Genomic DNA, 16,462 nt, shown 5'->3' on the forward strand with positions numbered 1-16,462 from the left:
CTGTGGAAAGGTCTCAGAGTCTTCTTCATCACGTTATGAGGTTGGGTAGATTTATAAGGACTCTTTGAGGGCTCTTGAGGCAGAGGATCAGATACTTTCTAATCTCTCCTTTTTTGCCTTTCCCTGCTCCCCACTTTTACCCAGTACCATCTTCCTGTTTTCCCCTTATACTTCCAGAACAGTACAGTAAAGTAGGAAACAGGGAAAAGCTTGGAAAATGGAGGACTGACTCCAAGAGGACAGGAATAACTACCCTCAACTTTTAAACTGCCTCTGCAGGCAAAACTCATAAATTTGTATTCCCCCCCTCCCTGCTGCCCACCCAACTTCTTTAGAGAGAAAAATTCCATTGGTCATTACTGTTGGGAGGCGGCCGTGTCATAGAGTTCTTTCAGAGGAGGAAGTCTGAAAATAATAAGCCAGATCTTAGGCTAACCTTCTCCTGTAAAAGAGAAGTGGCCCAGAATCACAGCTGTTTGATGAATCATAGAATTTGCCTGGCATACAGTTTAAATTTCACCTTTTTATGTGACTTGGTGTTCTGTGTTTTACTAGTTGGCATCATGTCAGATCATGTTCTACCCTCCTCAGAAACTTCTAGTGCTCTCAGTTACTTACAAAATAATATCCAGAATTGGTGAGCTATTCCTTAAGGCCCTTCATGATGTGGAAATAGACTTCTTAGAAAAAGGTTGCAAAAGCAACACATTCTCATTATAGAAAATCTGGAAACTAAAGAATTTGGCAAACTTTCACTGTAAAGGGCCAGATAGTAAATGTTTTAGGCTTTGTGAACCATGCTGTGTCTGCCACAACTACTCAACTCTGCTACTGAAGCACAAAAGCAGCCACAGATAATGACAGTATGTAAGTGAATGTGTATGGCGGTGTTCTACTAAAACTATATACAAATCAGTCAGTGGGCCACGTTTGGTTCACGGGTCATTGTTTGCTGAACACTGCTATAGAAAATAAAAATCACTCATAGTCTTGCCACAAAAATGTTAACATTTTTGCTTATTCTCCTTCTCTTCATATTATTTTACATGCTTGTGTCTATACTATATATTGCCAATTTTATACCTGATTTTTTTCACTAAGCATCCTCATAAACGTTTAAAACTTGTTGGCATAACTCTTAATGCGTATGTGGTACTCCATCCTGTAACTGGATCATAATTTACCTAGTCATTTCCTTTTTTTTTAGGGGGGGGATGGATTCTTGCTCTGTCACCCAGGCTGGAGTGCAGTGGCACGATCTCAGCTCACTGCAACCTTTGCCTCCCAGGTTCAAGCGATTCTCGTGCATCAGCCTCCCAGGTAGCTGGGACTACAGGCTACCATCACCATGGCTGGCTAATTTTTATATTTTTTAGTAGAGATGGGGTTTTACCATGTTGGCCAGGCTGGTCTCGAACTCCTGATCTCAAGTGATCTGCCCACCTTAGCCTCCCAAAGTGCTCCTATATGTGTGTGTGTATACATATATATATATATATATATTTTTTTTTTTTTTTTGCAGTTATAAACTTTAAAAAGTTTCTTGTACAAATGTTTGTGTTTCACATTATTTTGTAGGTCACTTTCCTTGAAGTGGAGTTACCAGGACGGTGGTATGGATGTTTTTAAGGAGCTTAACATCTCTCTCTTTTTTTTTTAAAGGTAGTGCTTATGTACATTCCTACTAGCAGTGGGGACAGACAGAGTCTCTTCCACCTCATCCTCACCAACATCAGACATTCTTACTAAAGCAAAATCCTTTTTTAAGCAAATTTTTAAAAAATGGCATCTAAGTTAATGTGTAATTCTTTTATTATTAAGGTGATTGGAGAAAAAGTTTCAAATGATTGTTGAATGATGAATTGGACCACATAGTTCTTCTTTGACTCAGTTTTTCATAAATGTACCTTGGGCCCTAACTTGCTTCTCCTTTTCCTCATGCAGTTCCCCCCTTTCATCTTCCTGGCCCCTTCTGTTAGAATTCTACTCATTCTTCAGGGCTCAGTCCTATCTGTATTCAGGTACCTGTCTGTGGAGTCCTCCCTAGTTCCTCCTACTCGATATGATCTCTCTGCCTTTGAATCCCTGTAGCACTGTGTACCTCTCTTGTGGGATTTATCTCTTTCTGCCCCTTTTTGTGGTTATCTCTGTACTGGCTTTATGCCTGTAGCATGGACACTAGGTAATGTTATCTTTGCGTTGACTCACGGAGCCTAGTAGAGAGCTTAGTGTATAATGGACTGATTAGCCTACCAGAGCTATGTTGAAAGGTGCCTGAGGTCTGCTGCAGATGATCTTTCAAAAAATTCGATGTTGCAATTACCTGTGATGTTTACAGAATGGATTGGGATCACTGATAAGAGATGCTTTGCTGGTTACTTAAGATGGGCTTTATCTATAAGTGCTAGTCACTCTTTTTTGTGAAATTTGGATCATCAAGTTTTCCAAGTAGTTATAAAAAACAATTTTAGCATATGTTAGGCTATTATCTTGTATATCTGGTAGAAGTTTATGTGATGATGGAAATATTTTATGTCTGCACTGTCTGATATAGTAGTCACTGGCCACATGTGGCTGTTGTGCACTGTATATGTGGTTACTGCAACTGAGGAACTGATTTTTTCTTTTCATTTTACTAATTTTAAATAATTTAAATAGCTGCATGTAGCTAGTGGTAACCATATGGGACAGTGCAGGATAATGTAGAATATTTAAAGTTATGGTCTCTTTTTTATGGCCAAGAGAAGCTGGGTATGTATAGTGCCACGGTAACATTGACATTGTAGTTGTCTGGAATTTTGGAGAGACAGTCTAGACCCTGGTAGAACCATAGAGAGAGAGAGAGAGAGAGGAAGCCGTAAGTTTGGTTCAAAATGGAAACTGATTCCAGCGGGAGGTCTATGTTGTGAGAAAAGGGAGATGATGCCAGATTGGTAGGATAGAGGCAGAGTACAATAAGCTGGAGTACCAAGAGGAGACATTTGGACATGATACGATGGGTGGTAGGGAACCATTAAAGATTCATGAAAAGAGGAGTGACAGATGAGTGTGGTGTTGCAAGGTCACTTTTGCCAGGTGTATGAAGCTGTTGGGAAAGGATGTGAGTTACTGGCCCCTCCTTCAGTGGATAGGGTTGGGCAGTAGTGATTCACAAACTCCATCAAAACCCAGCCACATCAGAAAACACAAATGGTTTATTTCTGCATTAGCTTCCAGTTATTGTGTGCCTTCCTGTGGTTCAGATATACACCACCATATATTGTGGAGGGCTTGTAGTTGGGGGGTTATGGAGAATGGCCACCTGTGTGAGGGAAGGCAGGCCTGTCACCTCTGCTTAGCCACAGGCAGAATTGCCATCTGTGACCCTGGTGCCTTGACAGGTGTGTCTTGAATGGCTCTTTGACTCTTCAGAAACAATCTGGGAGCCCATTCATTCTGTTCTCACTTGCCTGCTTCCTTTAGGGGCTGATAGCAAATTTCTAATTTTACTGTTAGGAGAATATTTTCAATCTCATTTTTTAACCTTTAAATTAAGTTGAACCTTTCAGTTAAGTTGAATTAATATTTCTTCCCACTACCTACTCCTTACTGTCCTCACTCTATCCTTTATTAGATTGCTTATATTTCCGTAACTGCGTAGTGACCTTAGCACATGGACTTAATCATTAACTATCATATTCCTAAAGAACAGCTTTGGACTCATTTTTAAGAAAAAGAAAAACACTACTGAAGGGATTCTTTCTCTTCTCATACTCTCCCACATGTCCAGCTAACCCAGCCACCCTCGTTCTCTACCCTACCTGTACTCCCACCCTCCAGGCCCACCTTGGCTCAGGGAGACGGTCCAGCTGAGGAACAACCTCCCTTTTGGGAAAACATGCTCCAGTTCAATCATACCTAGAAGTGTTCAGAAACCCTTGACCCGGGAGGGCCTTTGGGACACAACTGACAATTAAATCTCCTGGTGTCAGGGGATCTTGCAACTGAGAACTGAATGCCCCTTCCACCTCACTCATAATTGACAGAGGCCAGTGCCTTGTGTGGGCCTCACCTCACCTGGCATCACCACTCCTCACCCCACCTTACCCCACCTTACTTCACCTTACCTCACCTCACCTTCTTTCCTGCTCTTGAGAGACAACTAGGTAACTGTGAGTAGCTCTTCTCCCTTGGCATAGTGAAGCAGCTTCCTCACTGTTGCTCAATTCAATGAAGGAGAAAAGTTCTTGCCTTGAGTTACCATGGGGTGGAGGGGCGGGGAAGGGGAATTTTTTTTTTAAAACTACTTTGAGCGTCCCACTTAAGATTTTTACAAAAATCAGTTATATTTGGTTTCTCTTTTGATCACGAAGGTGGTATGGTTTAAGGGTTGGGGCATGGATACTAGTAGAATCAGACACTAGTGGACTAGAATTTTGGTTCTGTCACTTGCTAGCTGTTTGAACTTGGGGAAGTTTCTTAACTTCTTTGACCCTCAGTTTACTTGTCTGTAAAATGAGGATAATAATGCTTGCCTTGCGTGGTGGTTGTAAAGATTAGAGAGTGTCTGTACAGCATGATTCCTGGGACCTAGTAAGGACTCAATAAAAGGTAGTTTCTGTTATTATTAAAGCAGGTCATTTATGTTTGTAACAACCACAGGGTTAAGCTCATTGTCCCAATGTCCTTTTTTCTCATCCCTCAGCATGCTTGCTTTTGCCTTCCTGAAGCTGAAGGTATTTATCCTCAGGGCAAGAGACATTGGGTGTGAGGGATTTAATGAGACTGATTTTCTTGACAGAGGGATTCTTAGGTGTTGGATGAGTGAGGAAAACTCGAGAGTGGCCTTTGCCGAGGAAATCTAAAGCAATTGCCACCCTGTCTGAGAGGTTTCTGTCCTGTCTGAAGGTAGGAATGGGGGGTGGATGGATGAATGGATGACAGCCTTCTGCTGGCCTTTTGAAGAATACATTCCCAGGAAAATAGCCACTACTTTCTGCAGTGTGGGAGTGAGGGCGGGGGGTGGATATCGTTTTTGAGTGAAGGAAACCTTGTGTTCCATACTTAGGGGTCAGGTTCCCCCACCCTGGGATGCTCTGTTGGCCTGATTTAAGGAAAGCTTTCCAGTTGATCTTTTAATCTTCAGAAATAACACCAGAAATCAGTTATGCCATCACTTTCCTTATAAAAGTAACTAGCTTCCACTTAGCAGATTGTGTTCCAGGGATTCAGTGTGCCTGGATATTTAATTTTTGTACTGCTCGGGCAAGGTTTTCTGAGAGTGGTATGTGTGATGTGTGTGGATAAGGGGTTGGGGGTGGCTCAGAGGGTGAGGGTATGGAGCATTGTCTTCAAAATCCCTGAGCAAGGCTGAGGGCGTTTCCTTGTCTACTGCCCTAACGAGGATTCTAGCAAATAGGGCCAGGGGCTGGCTTATTCATAGATATTAAAAGAAAATGTTAAGGGGACTTCCTTCTAAGAGCCAACTCTAAGGCATTCTCTCCAAATTTACCCGTCTGTGTTGCTCTCTCTTTTGTTAGAATGAGAAGATAGTCTTGAAAAACTGTTTATGATACAAATCTATATGTTAAATCCTACTTTTAGTGCAGAGAGGCAGCTTGCAAAAAGTAAATTCCATGGAGAGCCTTTTAGATAAACTCCTTTGGTAACGTGAATTATAGCCTTTGAATTTCTTGGTTGTTAAATCTTGATTTTTATATATAGGTTTGCTTCAAGCAGTTTACCTATTTTTTACTTTTTAGTAGAATGACTGGGTACATTCCTTTTATAAAATACTCAGGGAAATGGAACCAGTGTCAGGGTCTCCCTTGATCTGAGTTCCCAGAGACTTAAGACCTCAGAGCTGTAGCAGCAACTCAGCGAGTTCCATCAGCATACCGGTTCCCAGCAGCATTTCTCTGTCTGTATTTTAAGGAGTTGTATACAGTGTCACTTTTCATGATGACAAGATGCAGGGTAATATGATTTGATAAAAGAGCTGAATGAATCTTTTTTTTCCCCTCTGTATTTTAATGAAGGCAAACTGAATGAATTCTTTCCTTAGTCCCTTCTGCTGGTCTTTGCCTTGGTTGAAACCTCCTTTCCCCTTTGCTCACCTACCGTCTGGGGTTACCTGCTGCTTGGGCTGAAGTCCTAAGGCTTAGCAACAAGTAACCGTGTTGCCTCCGAGGCTAGTGGGCACAGCTGAACACTAATATTTGGACCCTAACTTTCAGCTTGATTTGAAGAAATGCCACTGCTAAATGTCATCTTTTTTTGTGGATCCCTATTTGACCCTTTGAATAAAACAGGTGGGCAGGCAACAAATTAAGTGGGAAATGTTTCTGTGAAGCAAATCCATTTAATAGGGTTACCTCATAAATAGTAACAAACACAACTCTACCCCCTAACCTGCACTAACCCATATAGCCAGAATGGAAAAGTAGATTGTTTCTTTGTCGCTTCTGTTATGGTTTTACTTAAGTGAATTATCAGATCAGACCCCTGTTTGTACAGAAGTTTCGAGAATATTTGTTGTAAATTGATCTGAGCCAATTTGGTTTTCCACAGTTAATTAGATTCTATTCTGGTAGATATCATTAATCTCCAATAGTCAGAGGTAGGTAAGGGCTGTAGGTTTTGCCCCCACAACCAGTAGATTACAGTGAAAGGAATTCTGATTAAATTCTGCCACGTAACTGTGTTAATAATCAGGCACAAGACAGTTACACAGTCTGACCTGTACACCCAGAGACATTCCAGTTCTTTTTTTGCAAACCACCATATTGTGTGAAAGGTTCACCGGAGATAGATGTGACGGTATTTTAGCAGTAGGATTCAGCTTACCTTCTAATTAGAGGGTACATCTGAGTCCTCCATTAAGTGTCTGGACATAAGATTTGTTGGGACTCCTGAGCCTAAGGTGTCATTTTAAAGGGGTGAAGGATGTTGGGCTAACCAAAGTCTTATATCCAATTCATGCAAAAGTGGGAACAACTGAATATTTCTAGATGAAATACGTATCTTTAACACTAGGCAGTTTCCCTAATGAAATATTTCTAGTATCCATTGTAACGAACAAACGATCAGAAGTACTTCAGAGCTGAAGCATGTAAGTGACTTTTTTCCCCATTAGAAAAAAGTTAAGGTATATTTAATATACAGTAAAATTCACCCTTCTAGTGATACAGTTCTGTGAGTTTTGACAAATGCATACAGTTCTATGAACACTCCAGTCAAGATAGAGAATATTCCCATCACCCCCAAAGATTCCCCTGTGCCTTGATTGTGGGACTTTCTAAGAGCAGCTTTACTGAGATATAATTCATATACCATAAAATTCACCCACTTAAAGTGTATAATTCAGTGGTTTTCATATACTACATTTTAAAAAAAATTGTGGTTAAATATATACATATAAAATACCAAATTTGCCATTTTAAGCATATTTAAGTGTACACTTTGGTAGCATTAATTTCATTCGGGATGTTATGCAACTACCACTCGTATTTCCAACACTTTTTTTTTTTTTAATCACACCAAACAGCAGCTCTGTACACATTAAGCAATAACTTCCAATTCTTACCTCCCCCAGCCCCTGGTAACCACTGTTCTACTTTCTCTCTCTATAAATGTGCCTATTCTAGGAACCTATTATAGGTGGAATCATATAATATTTGTCCTTTTATGTCTGGCTTGTTTTACTTAACAAAATGTTTTCAAGGTTGTAGCATGTATCAGAACTTTGTTCCTTTTTTAAAGGTGAGTAATATTACATTGTATGTATAGATCACATTTTATTTATCTGTCAGTGGACATTTAGATTGTTTCTACCTTTTGGCTATTGTGAATAATGCTGCAATGAATGTTGGCATACAAGTATTTGTTTGAGTCCTTGTTCTCAGTTCTTTTGGGTATGTATATACCTAGGAGTGGAATTGCTGAGTCATATGGTAATTCTATGTTTAGCTTCTTGAGGAACTGCCAAACTGTTTTCCACAACAACTGGCCACTTTACATTCCCACCAGTAATGTACAAGGGTTCCAATTTCTATATATCCTCACCAGCACTTGTTATTTTCTATTTTTAAAATTATAGCCATCCTAGCAGTATGAAGTGGTATATCATTGTGGTTTTGTTTTGCATTTCCCTGATGACTAATGATGTTGAACATTATTTCATGTGCTTATTAGCCATTTGTATATCTTCTTTGGAGAAATGTTTGTTCAAGTTCTTTGCCCATTTTTTGAAAAAACCTAGTTTGTTTTTGTTGCTGAGTTGCAGGAATTCTTGATTGTAGGCTTTGATTAGAAATTTCAGTTGCTAACTAATATCACCCCTGGAGTTTGTATTCTCAGTTAGGGGTCTTCAGATGTCAACAGTGGTGTGTGGTAAATGTTTAAAGCTCTGATTTATGGCATTTGCCAATTTCCATGGTCAATTTCAAGCTGCCAGTCTGCCCCCTCACTAAGGTAACAAAGGAGTTGGGAAGAGATGTACACAATCAACTCTTTCTAGCCAGTGCTATTGGGCTCCCAGTATGCAACAGAATGTTAACTCACCACCCTGTGGTGTAGAATAAAACTAACACAGAGGCGTATTTATCACAGTGTCTACACTGAAACTATTTAAATTAAATTAGACATAACTAAAAGTAAATGAAAATAATTTTCAATTACAACAATTTAGCTCCCTCAATAAAAGTGAGAATAATTATTTGTTGAGCACATCATATGCTAGACGTGTTCCAAGTATTACGAGATATTATCAGTAAATAGAGGAGGAAATTTAGAATAAGTTAGTAGTAGGCTGGGACTTGAAGTCAGACTCCAGAACCCATGTGTTTGATATCTTTACCCTACTGTCTTCTATCCCATTAGTGGAATTTATTTTCTGAGTGTTGACTACTATAAATGGAGTAGACTACTTTCTTCTAACCCCAGGGATGCTTCTCTTTGTTACTTTGTACCCCCCAGCCTCTCTAAATCCTGTTCAAATTGGAATTGAAAACTAAAGCTGTGGTGGTACCACATATCAACGAACTGTAAGGGGTTAAAAATATCTTTTTCCTGGTTGCAAAAAAGCATGTGTTGTAAGAAAAATTTAAGCAAGTGAGAAATGGCAAAATAGAAAGTGAAAGTCCCCCATAAACCCATCTGCCAGAGATAATCATTATTAACAACTAGCATTTATTCTTTCAGAGCTTTTTCTTTACACATTTTTTAAAAAATAAAAATGGGATGATTCCTTCCACTCTGAGACTTTTTTCACTTGGTAATACAGTTAGGCTATTTTCCATGCCAGTGTGTATACTTTTCCTTCATTCATTTTAACAGCTCTACTTCATTCACTTTAACAGCTACATCATATCCCTTGTGTGAAGGAAATGTAAGGGATTTCGAAGGGCTATTTTGAAGAAGTGATGATAGGTGGCACATGGGACAAAAGGTTGAAAACTACTGTTGGAAACAACAATAGAGCACCATACTTTCCATTTCTCCCCCCAGAGGCTACTATAACTTACTTACCTGAAGCGGTAAGACGAAAATCCATGAGCACTGGGAAGAGTTACAGGAAAACTCAAACTAAGCTAGTCAGGGATAATTGAGAGATAAGGCTACATATCAAATTCCTTCACATGTCTTTAGGGCTTTACAGCTCTGGTCTTTGAAATCCTATTTGGAATCTTTCTTAATCTCCAGTAGGCCCTGCTTTGAGTTCGGGAAACATTGTTTTCCAGGAAATACAACCTTTTAATTTCTCCTCATTTGTTCCTCATCTTGAGAGATGGCCACCATCATGTTTTCTTGTTGTGATAATCTGTCAGGTTTTTTTTTTGTTGTTGTTGTTGTTTGTTTTTGAGACAAAGTCTTGCTCTGTCACCCAGGCTGGAGTGCAGTGGCGTGATCATAGCTCACTGCCACCTTGAACTCCTAGGCTGAAGCAGTCCTCCCACCACAGCCTCTTGGGACTGCCACCATTCCTGGCTTTTTTTTTTTTTCCCCTTTTTTCTACAGATGGGGTCTCACTATATTGCCCAGGCTATTTTGGAACTCCTGGGCTCACATGATCGTTCTGCCTTGGCCTCCCAAAGTGCTGGACTTACAGGCATGAGCTGACATGCCTGGCCTGATATGTCAGTTTTCAGTGGTTGTCAGTGTTTATTTGTTTTCTCCTCTGTCCTAGGCACTTGTCACTAGGTAAGTGCCTAATGACTCCATCAGGTGTGGCATTTATTATTGTTGCAACAGGGAATTGAGAAGAGAAAAGAAGGTTATCTAGGGGATGAGTTAACCTAGAAGTGGAGGAAGAAGACAGCTGTTACTAGGTTGCTGTCAAAATAGCTTGCTTTACTCCCTGGCATGTATCACTCCAGGGAATAAAATAATCCAAGAATGATAAGCTCTCAATTGCCATCTGTTGGTTTGTGATGCTGCTTGCCTTGTTCTAGTTAACATTGAACACTGACCTCACATGGCACTTGGAGAAACTTAGAGGAGGAGAAGATGATCATAGGGTGTAAAGCAAACTGACTGAACGCTTGCAGAGAGATGGGCTAAAGGCCAGTGGTATCAGTTTATCAGGATTTGTCTGCCTTACACTCTCTTATCCTTCCCTCTTTACCCCAGGGAGCTGGCAGAATGGTGTTTCCTCTGTAATATGACATATTTAGATTCTTTTACCAGTTTAAAGAAGTTAATTTAATGGGAGTAAAGGGGACTAAGTTTTTAGAGTTGGGGTCAGGTACTATCCTTGATAAGAAAGATTATGGATGTTTGAAGCTCATGAATGGACATGTCATTATCTTTCAAATTACATGCTAAGGATCAGGCTTGTATCATATGTATTTTACTATGTCTTCCGGTCCATATCCCAGACAAACCACTCCATGCCAGCTGTGCTAGGTGCCAGCAGCCATGAACTATGCCAGAGACCCTGCCTCCCTGACTTAGGTTGATTGGACTGAGTGGCCACCTGTCACCAAGACAGCCCATCTGTCACCTAGCAGGTAACATGGGCTTGACCAGCTGAGAGCTGAGTCTTTCATATTCCTCTCCTAGGAAATTAGAATTGGGAAGCTGAGAGCCTAAGGCAGTTTGTAACGGGGGAAAAGAGCCAAAAGATGATGGGGAGTGGAGTAGTCATGACAGTCCATGTCCTAGCTAGTTTTATGAAGGGACAGAAACCATGAGCAAACAGAGGGACCTTGCAAGGGAGGAAGAGAGATGCCTTGAGAGACAGAAGAGCTGTTTCCTACAGACACCATGAACCCAGAACCACCTTCCAGTTCTCCTGAGGCCCAGCTTTATCCTACCCTAGGATTCGAATGGGATACCTGTATTCTTTCCACAAACCTCCCTTTTCTTGGGCCAGCTTGAATGAGACTCTGTTTTCCCACAGTGGAAATTATCGGACCAGATATAGGCCCCTACCTTTACAATCGACTTCTGGATTGAGTCAACAACAGTTGGTTTACATTTAAGGCTAACATGAAGTGCTGAAGACTATTCTAGGTATTACGGGGAACAGTGGAAAAACACAGATACCTGATTATTTCTGTCAAGCTCAGTGCTGACGTTATGGGCTTTGAATCTGTGTTCCTGGCAAACAGTGAGAATGAAAAGAGGCAGGGATCCTGACTGTTCATTTATCACTTCACAGCTCTCAACCAACAGGGGGCCTTCTTTAACCTATTTAACCTCTCAGTAGAGTATTTGCCTTTTGCTTATTCCTCTTTCCAGTCAACTCTTGATTATTCATGTAATAGAGGAAAGCGTTAATGTGAATGATAGAAGACTGCCCCACCTTGGCCTCTCTTCCCTGCCACAGCAGCATCCAGTCACAGAAACGGAAACAACTAGCAGGAGAGGTAAGGAGGCTGAAAAAAGGTGGGATGGGGCCAAGCAAATTAACATTGTTTCTTCTACTTTTATATCTTCTTTCTGTTAATAAACGCTGCCTGTTTGAGTTTCTCTTCTGGTATCACTAGGAGATTGCTGGAACAGCAATGCCATTTGCTTGATTTAAGTCAAAATATGGGATCTTTTAAAAAACTAAAATAGAGTTGGGGGCAATTGACTAGGATGCTAGTTTCCTCTCCCATCTGTTGTACCCCCTTTTTGTTGGTGCCACCCAGCTTTCTTGTTGGCTGAGTTTAATGTGGGCCCCTAGCAACCATTCTTCGTTCAGGACTTGGGACTCAGCTAGCCAAAATATCCACAATAGTATTTCTCAAAGTATGGTTCTTGACCCACTTGCATCAGAGTCACCATGTGTGCTTATTAAAAATGCTGATTCCTTCCACCTTGAATGCACTGAGGGAAAAATGCTAATTCCTGGGCCCTATCGCCAAACTATTGAGTCCAGATATTGGGATGGGGGACAGAATGGGCTTAGAAATATGAATTTTAACTCACCCACCTCCAGGTGATATTTGTGTGCACTAAACCTTGAGAAAGGCTACTCTGTAAAATGACAGGAGGGGATTTGGAGGGTAGCTCTGGGAAATTACCAACAGTTCTCTTTCACTCACTATTTGTAGAGCAAGTGAGTGGGTGGGGAGAGGAAAGTGGGGCATTCCAGGTGTCAGAAGGTATTTTTCTAAGTGCAAATAGTTAAAAGCTGTCTACTGAAAGGAAAGTGAAGAAAAATAGAGATGCCAGCATGCTAAATTATATGACACTTAACACTCAAACATTTGCTGAATTAATGCCTGAATAATTAAGAGTTGATTGGGCAGAGACACAGGAAGATTCTGTTTAAGTTACAGACTTGGCTTGCATCCGTGTTTCCTTCTAAAGAGACCACCTTCTCCATTTCTGCATTGTCTTTCTTCAGAGTGAAAATAGATAGTCATTCCCAACATATTTGGGGTTTTGTGGTAATTTAAATATCTAATAGGCACTGCATAATGCCATTCAATGGTTGTGCCTAAATACAACCCTACTAATCAAAATGAGGATATTGTGTTTAAGAGTCTGGCTATGTAGTCTCTGGTCTGGTTATAGTGTTGAGTCTTTTTTCAAAAACTGTCTCTATGGAGTAAAGCAGGATCCTGTGTTTCATTGCTTTCCACACATTCCCTAACAAGTGTTGAATGGATTTTGTTGCAGAAGTTTCTTTGGAAGTCTATTTAGAATTCAGATTGCATTTTCCCAAGGACACAATATTCTTCTTGTGGTTCAGGTTCCCAGACCAGCTGGCAAAAGCCTATTTAATGGGAAGTGGAGTAGAAGTACAACCCCTCCAGCCCCTTACCAGAATGCCTAAAAGTATTTTTGATGGGGAAAAGCCTCAGGGTTCAGACCTGTGATCCTAGGCATGCATCCCAGCTTCATTCTCTGAGCATCACCATAGGGATTTATTATTGGAGGGAACAATTCAAACTCCTTTTCTAGGCCTCCTAGGCTTTGTGTGATCTGACTTTTCTGCTCATCTCTCCAGTATCATTTCTTACCATGTTTCCTCTGGCACTCTATACTGTCTAGGCAACAGGAACTACTTTAAGTTCCCTGAATGTGTCTTTGTAACCTCTGGGCCATTTAAGCCTTTAGCTATGCTCTTCCCTCTACCTGGAGCCTTCTCCTCTTTCCTATGCCTTCTCACTGGTGTTTTGTGTTACAGCTCTCAAAGCTCTGATCACCGTTTTTATTATAGAGTGATTTGTATGCTTTATGTCATTTATCTTCCCTTCGGCCAGACTGAATACTCCACAGAAGGAAAGACCATGTGTATGTTACTCACTGTAGTATCCCCAGCACTTAGCATAGTGCCTGGCAAGTAGCAGGTTCTTAATAATGATATGGCCGGTTCTTAATAATAATGATCTTGTACAGGGGTTCCCACCCTCTTTTACAGATGTGGACTCTGAGATTTAGAGGGGCCAAGTTTTTTTTTTTTCTTTTTCCAAGTCCATAGTTAGCAGCTGTTTTGGAATTAGAACTTCGGCCTTCTGACTTCCAGGCAATGGTATTTTCTTGCAGAGGTATATGTTTCTACAAATAAAGTCTGAATGCATTGGAATAACTTATCCTGGGGGTTATTTGTAGCAGTCTCAAATCATTTGATCAGGCTCACTACTGGTGATATATAGAGGGAAATAGGAGAGTGAAGTAATGCAGAACATACCTTCTGTAATTTAGATTTAGATCATTTTTGCTGGGCCTGGAGAGGAGGAGCTAGGGGAGTACAGTTTACCCATGGCGCTGCTTACAGAATTTAGACATAACAGATGGCTGTTCATTATTCTGGGATTCCACATCTGTACAGAGTGTAGAACATAACTGAATGCTCAGCGGGTATTTCTTGATTATGTGATTTGCTACAGTCTCTCTGCTAGTGTGTTCAAAATACCATTTAGAGTTTTCTATTCCATTTACCATTTAATTGATAAGCATGTGGTTTGATAAATGTTGTTGTCATTATTAGTAGTAGTGGTTTTATGTAGTTCTTATAGAGATATAAGGGCCTTTAGATCATTTGATTTGGGGCCCTGCCTTAGCTATTAGAAATTGCATAGTATCTTAAATACCTGTTGCCTAATGTTATTTGCCTTCTCATTGTGGCTCTTGGGGGTTTCTGCTGCTCAGAATAGAATTCCATAAGACTGGATTAAAGGGCATACGGCCTAATACAGCAGTCTCGAACCTTTTTGGCACCAGGGACAGGTTTTGTGAAAGATAATTTTTCCATGGACTGAGGTGGGGGGCGGTGAGGGAGGATGGTTTCAGGATGAAACTGTGCCACTTCAGATCATCAGGCATTAGATTCTCATAAGGAGCATGCAACCTAGATCCCGAGCATGCAGTCTAGATCCCTCTTCATGCTCCTATGAGAATCTAATGCTGTCACTGATCTGACAGGAGGTGGAGCTCAGGCGATGATGCTCACTCATCTGGCACTCACTTCCTGCTGTGTGGCTTGGTTCCTAACAGGCCATGGATTGGTACCATTCTGTGGTCTGGGGCTTGGGGACCCCTGGCCTAATGGATCATCTTAGTAAAGTTCAGAGGCATTTAGGAGGAAGGACCCATCAGATGACGTGCAAGGAGGAAATATCTGTAGACCCCTGGAGAAGAGGGAAAGCAGTGCTTTTCCATGTGTAAGCTTGGGACTGAGGGTTGGATTTTTGTGGTAGGTACATGACCGGGTGGAGAGGATGACATAGCTCCTTTCTCCACTTGGCTTTCAGTAGGACACACTTCAGGAGTCCCACATCAGGATGGCTTTTTTTCTCCCTGTGGTGAAGAAAACAGCTGGCAAGTGGCTAATTAAAACCATTGTAAGCCCAAAAGCTAAACTCAAAGGGCTTTGAGAGCCTTCCATTGGGCTGCCCAAAGTCCTTAGAGGCTAATATAATGAATAATAAAGGAAATTCATTGAACACCGTTAAGAAAAGGTAATGCATGTCTTCCTTCAAACCATCAGTGCTTTGCCCCATCACTGATTTGCTTGTGCGACTCTTCCTTTATGTCACTCTGAATAAACTCCCCTTTGTCTTTCTGGGCCAAGGGAACCAAATGAGTATAGAGGGACTCTTCTTGGAGTCACGCATTTCTTTCCTCCTTGTGACTGCCAAACCACCAAACTCTGGGCCATTTGCATGTGGCTTAATTTCTCCTCATAATGTGGCAAAACACATTTTGGTGCTAGGTACGATACAACCATTCCTGGAGTGAAGCAAATGTAGAAAGTGCTGTAATTTGAGGCAGTTTTCAGAAAAGAGCCTCTTCTGGTACAAAAAGCCCCGTGTTCCTTTTTCCTTTCTTTTTTTTCATTTATGCCTCATCACATTTTGTGCAATTTCAGCTCATCTCAGGCTGCATTTTCCTTTTGATGTCGGCTTTCTAGAATAGCCCTTGCCTGAGAAAAAAGAACAAAAGGCCAACTCTGTGGCTTTCAATTTGCAGCGTCCCCAGCCCTTTTATCCATCTCAGTACTTCCCTGGTTGGGAACAAAACCCAAGCTCCAGGGTCAGAGTACATGTGGAGGAAGAACCCTTTTTGAAAATCCAAACACATGAGGAATTCATGTTTCATTGTCATCCTGCTTTGCAATTGGGTCAGGTACATATGTGGAGGAGAGAGTGGGCTTGGAAGAAAAAAAAAATTGGTTTGTTACCTCCACAAAAGCAGACATTCTCATTTTCCCCCAGAAGTTCCATTAAGAAAAAAGCAAGTTTTTAAGGGTTTAATTGCTAATTCAGGGTTGCTTTCAGCTGTTAGGGCATCTGTATCAAGGCGCCTAGTTTGGGAGGTGGAACAGAAGTTTGACGTGCTAACATTTGGGAACTTTCTCAGACAGGATGTCTTGGTTATCTAGTTTCTTTCCAGTTTTTCAGTACCTGCTTTCAGACCTCTACTTTTTCTCTTCTGCTTCCTTTGGTTTCAGATCACAGAAGACCTATCTCTTTGTGCTCCCAGCTTGTTGTCTTGGTTACAGGCTTCTTTGGCTTGCCTTCCTTTGAGGGGAATATACAGCCTA

At 41.0% G+C, this 16,462-nt stretch overlaps 1 protein-coding gene across 25 annotated transcripts in view; it reads left to right on the forward strand.

Moving 5' to 3' along the window:
- TMEM164 (transmembrane protein 164) overlaps nt 1-16,462 on the forward strand; it is a 345,939-nt gene that overhangs the window by 31,695 nt on the left and 297,782 nt on the right. For 2 of the 25 annotated variants that reach the window (XM_015127985.3, XM_077987811.1), the window contains exon 2: nt 11,722-11,849. The exons of 21 other annotated variants lie outside the window; for them this stretch is intronic. In XM_015127985.3, coding sequence (XP_014983471.2) covers nt 11,766-11,849 — 84 coding nt within the window. In that variant the 5' untranslated portion in view covers nt 11,722-11,765. 2 more of the 25 variants (XM_028841787.2, XM_077987820.1) reach the window with 2 other exon arrangements.

This window comes from Macaca mulatta, chromosome X (genome assembly GCF_049350105.2).
Source record: "Macaca mulatta isolate MMU2019108-1 chromosome X, T2T-MMU8v2.0, whole genome shotgun sequence".
NCBI classification, from domain to species: Eukaryota; Metazoa; Chordata; class Mammalia; order Primates; family Cercopithecidae; genus Macaca; species Macaca mulatta.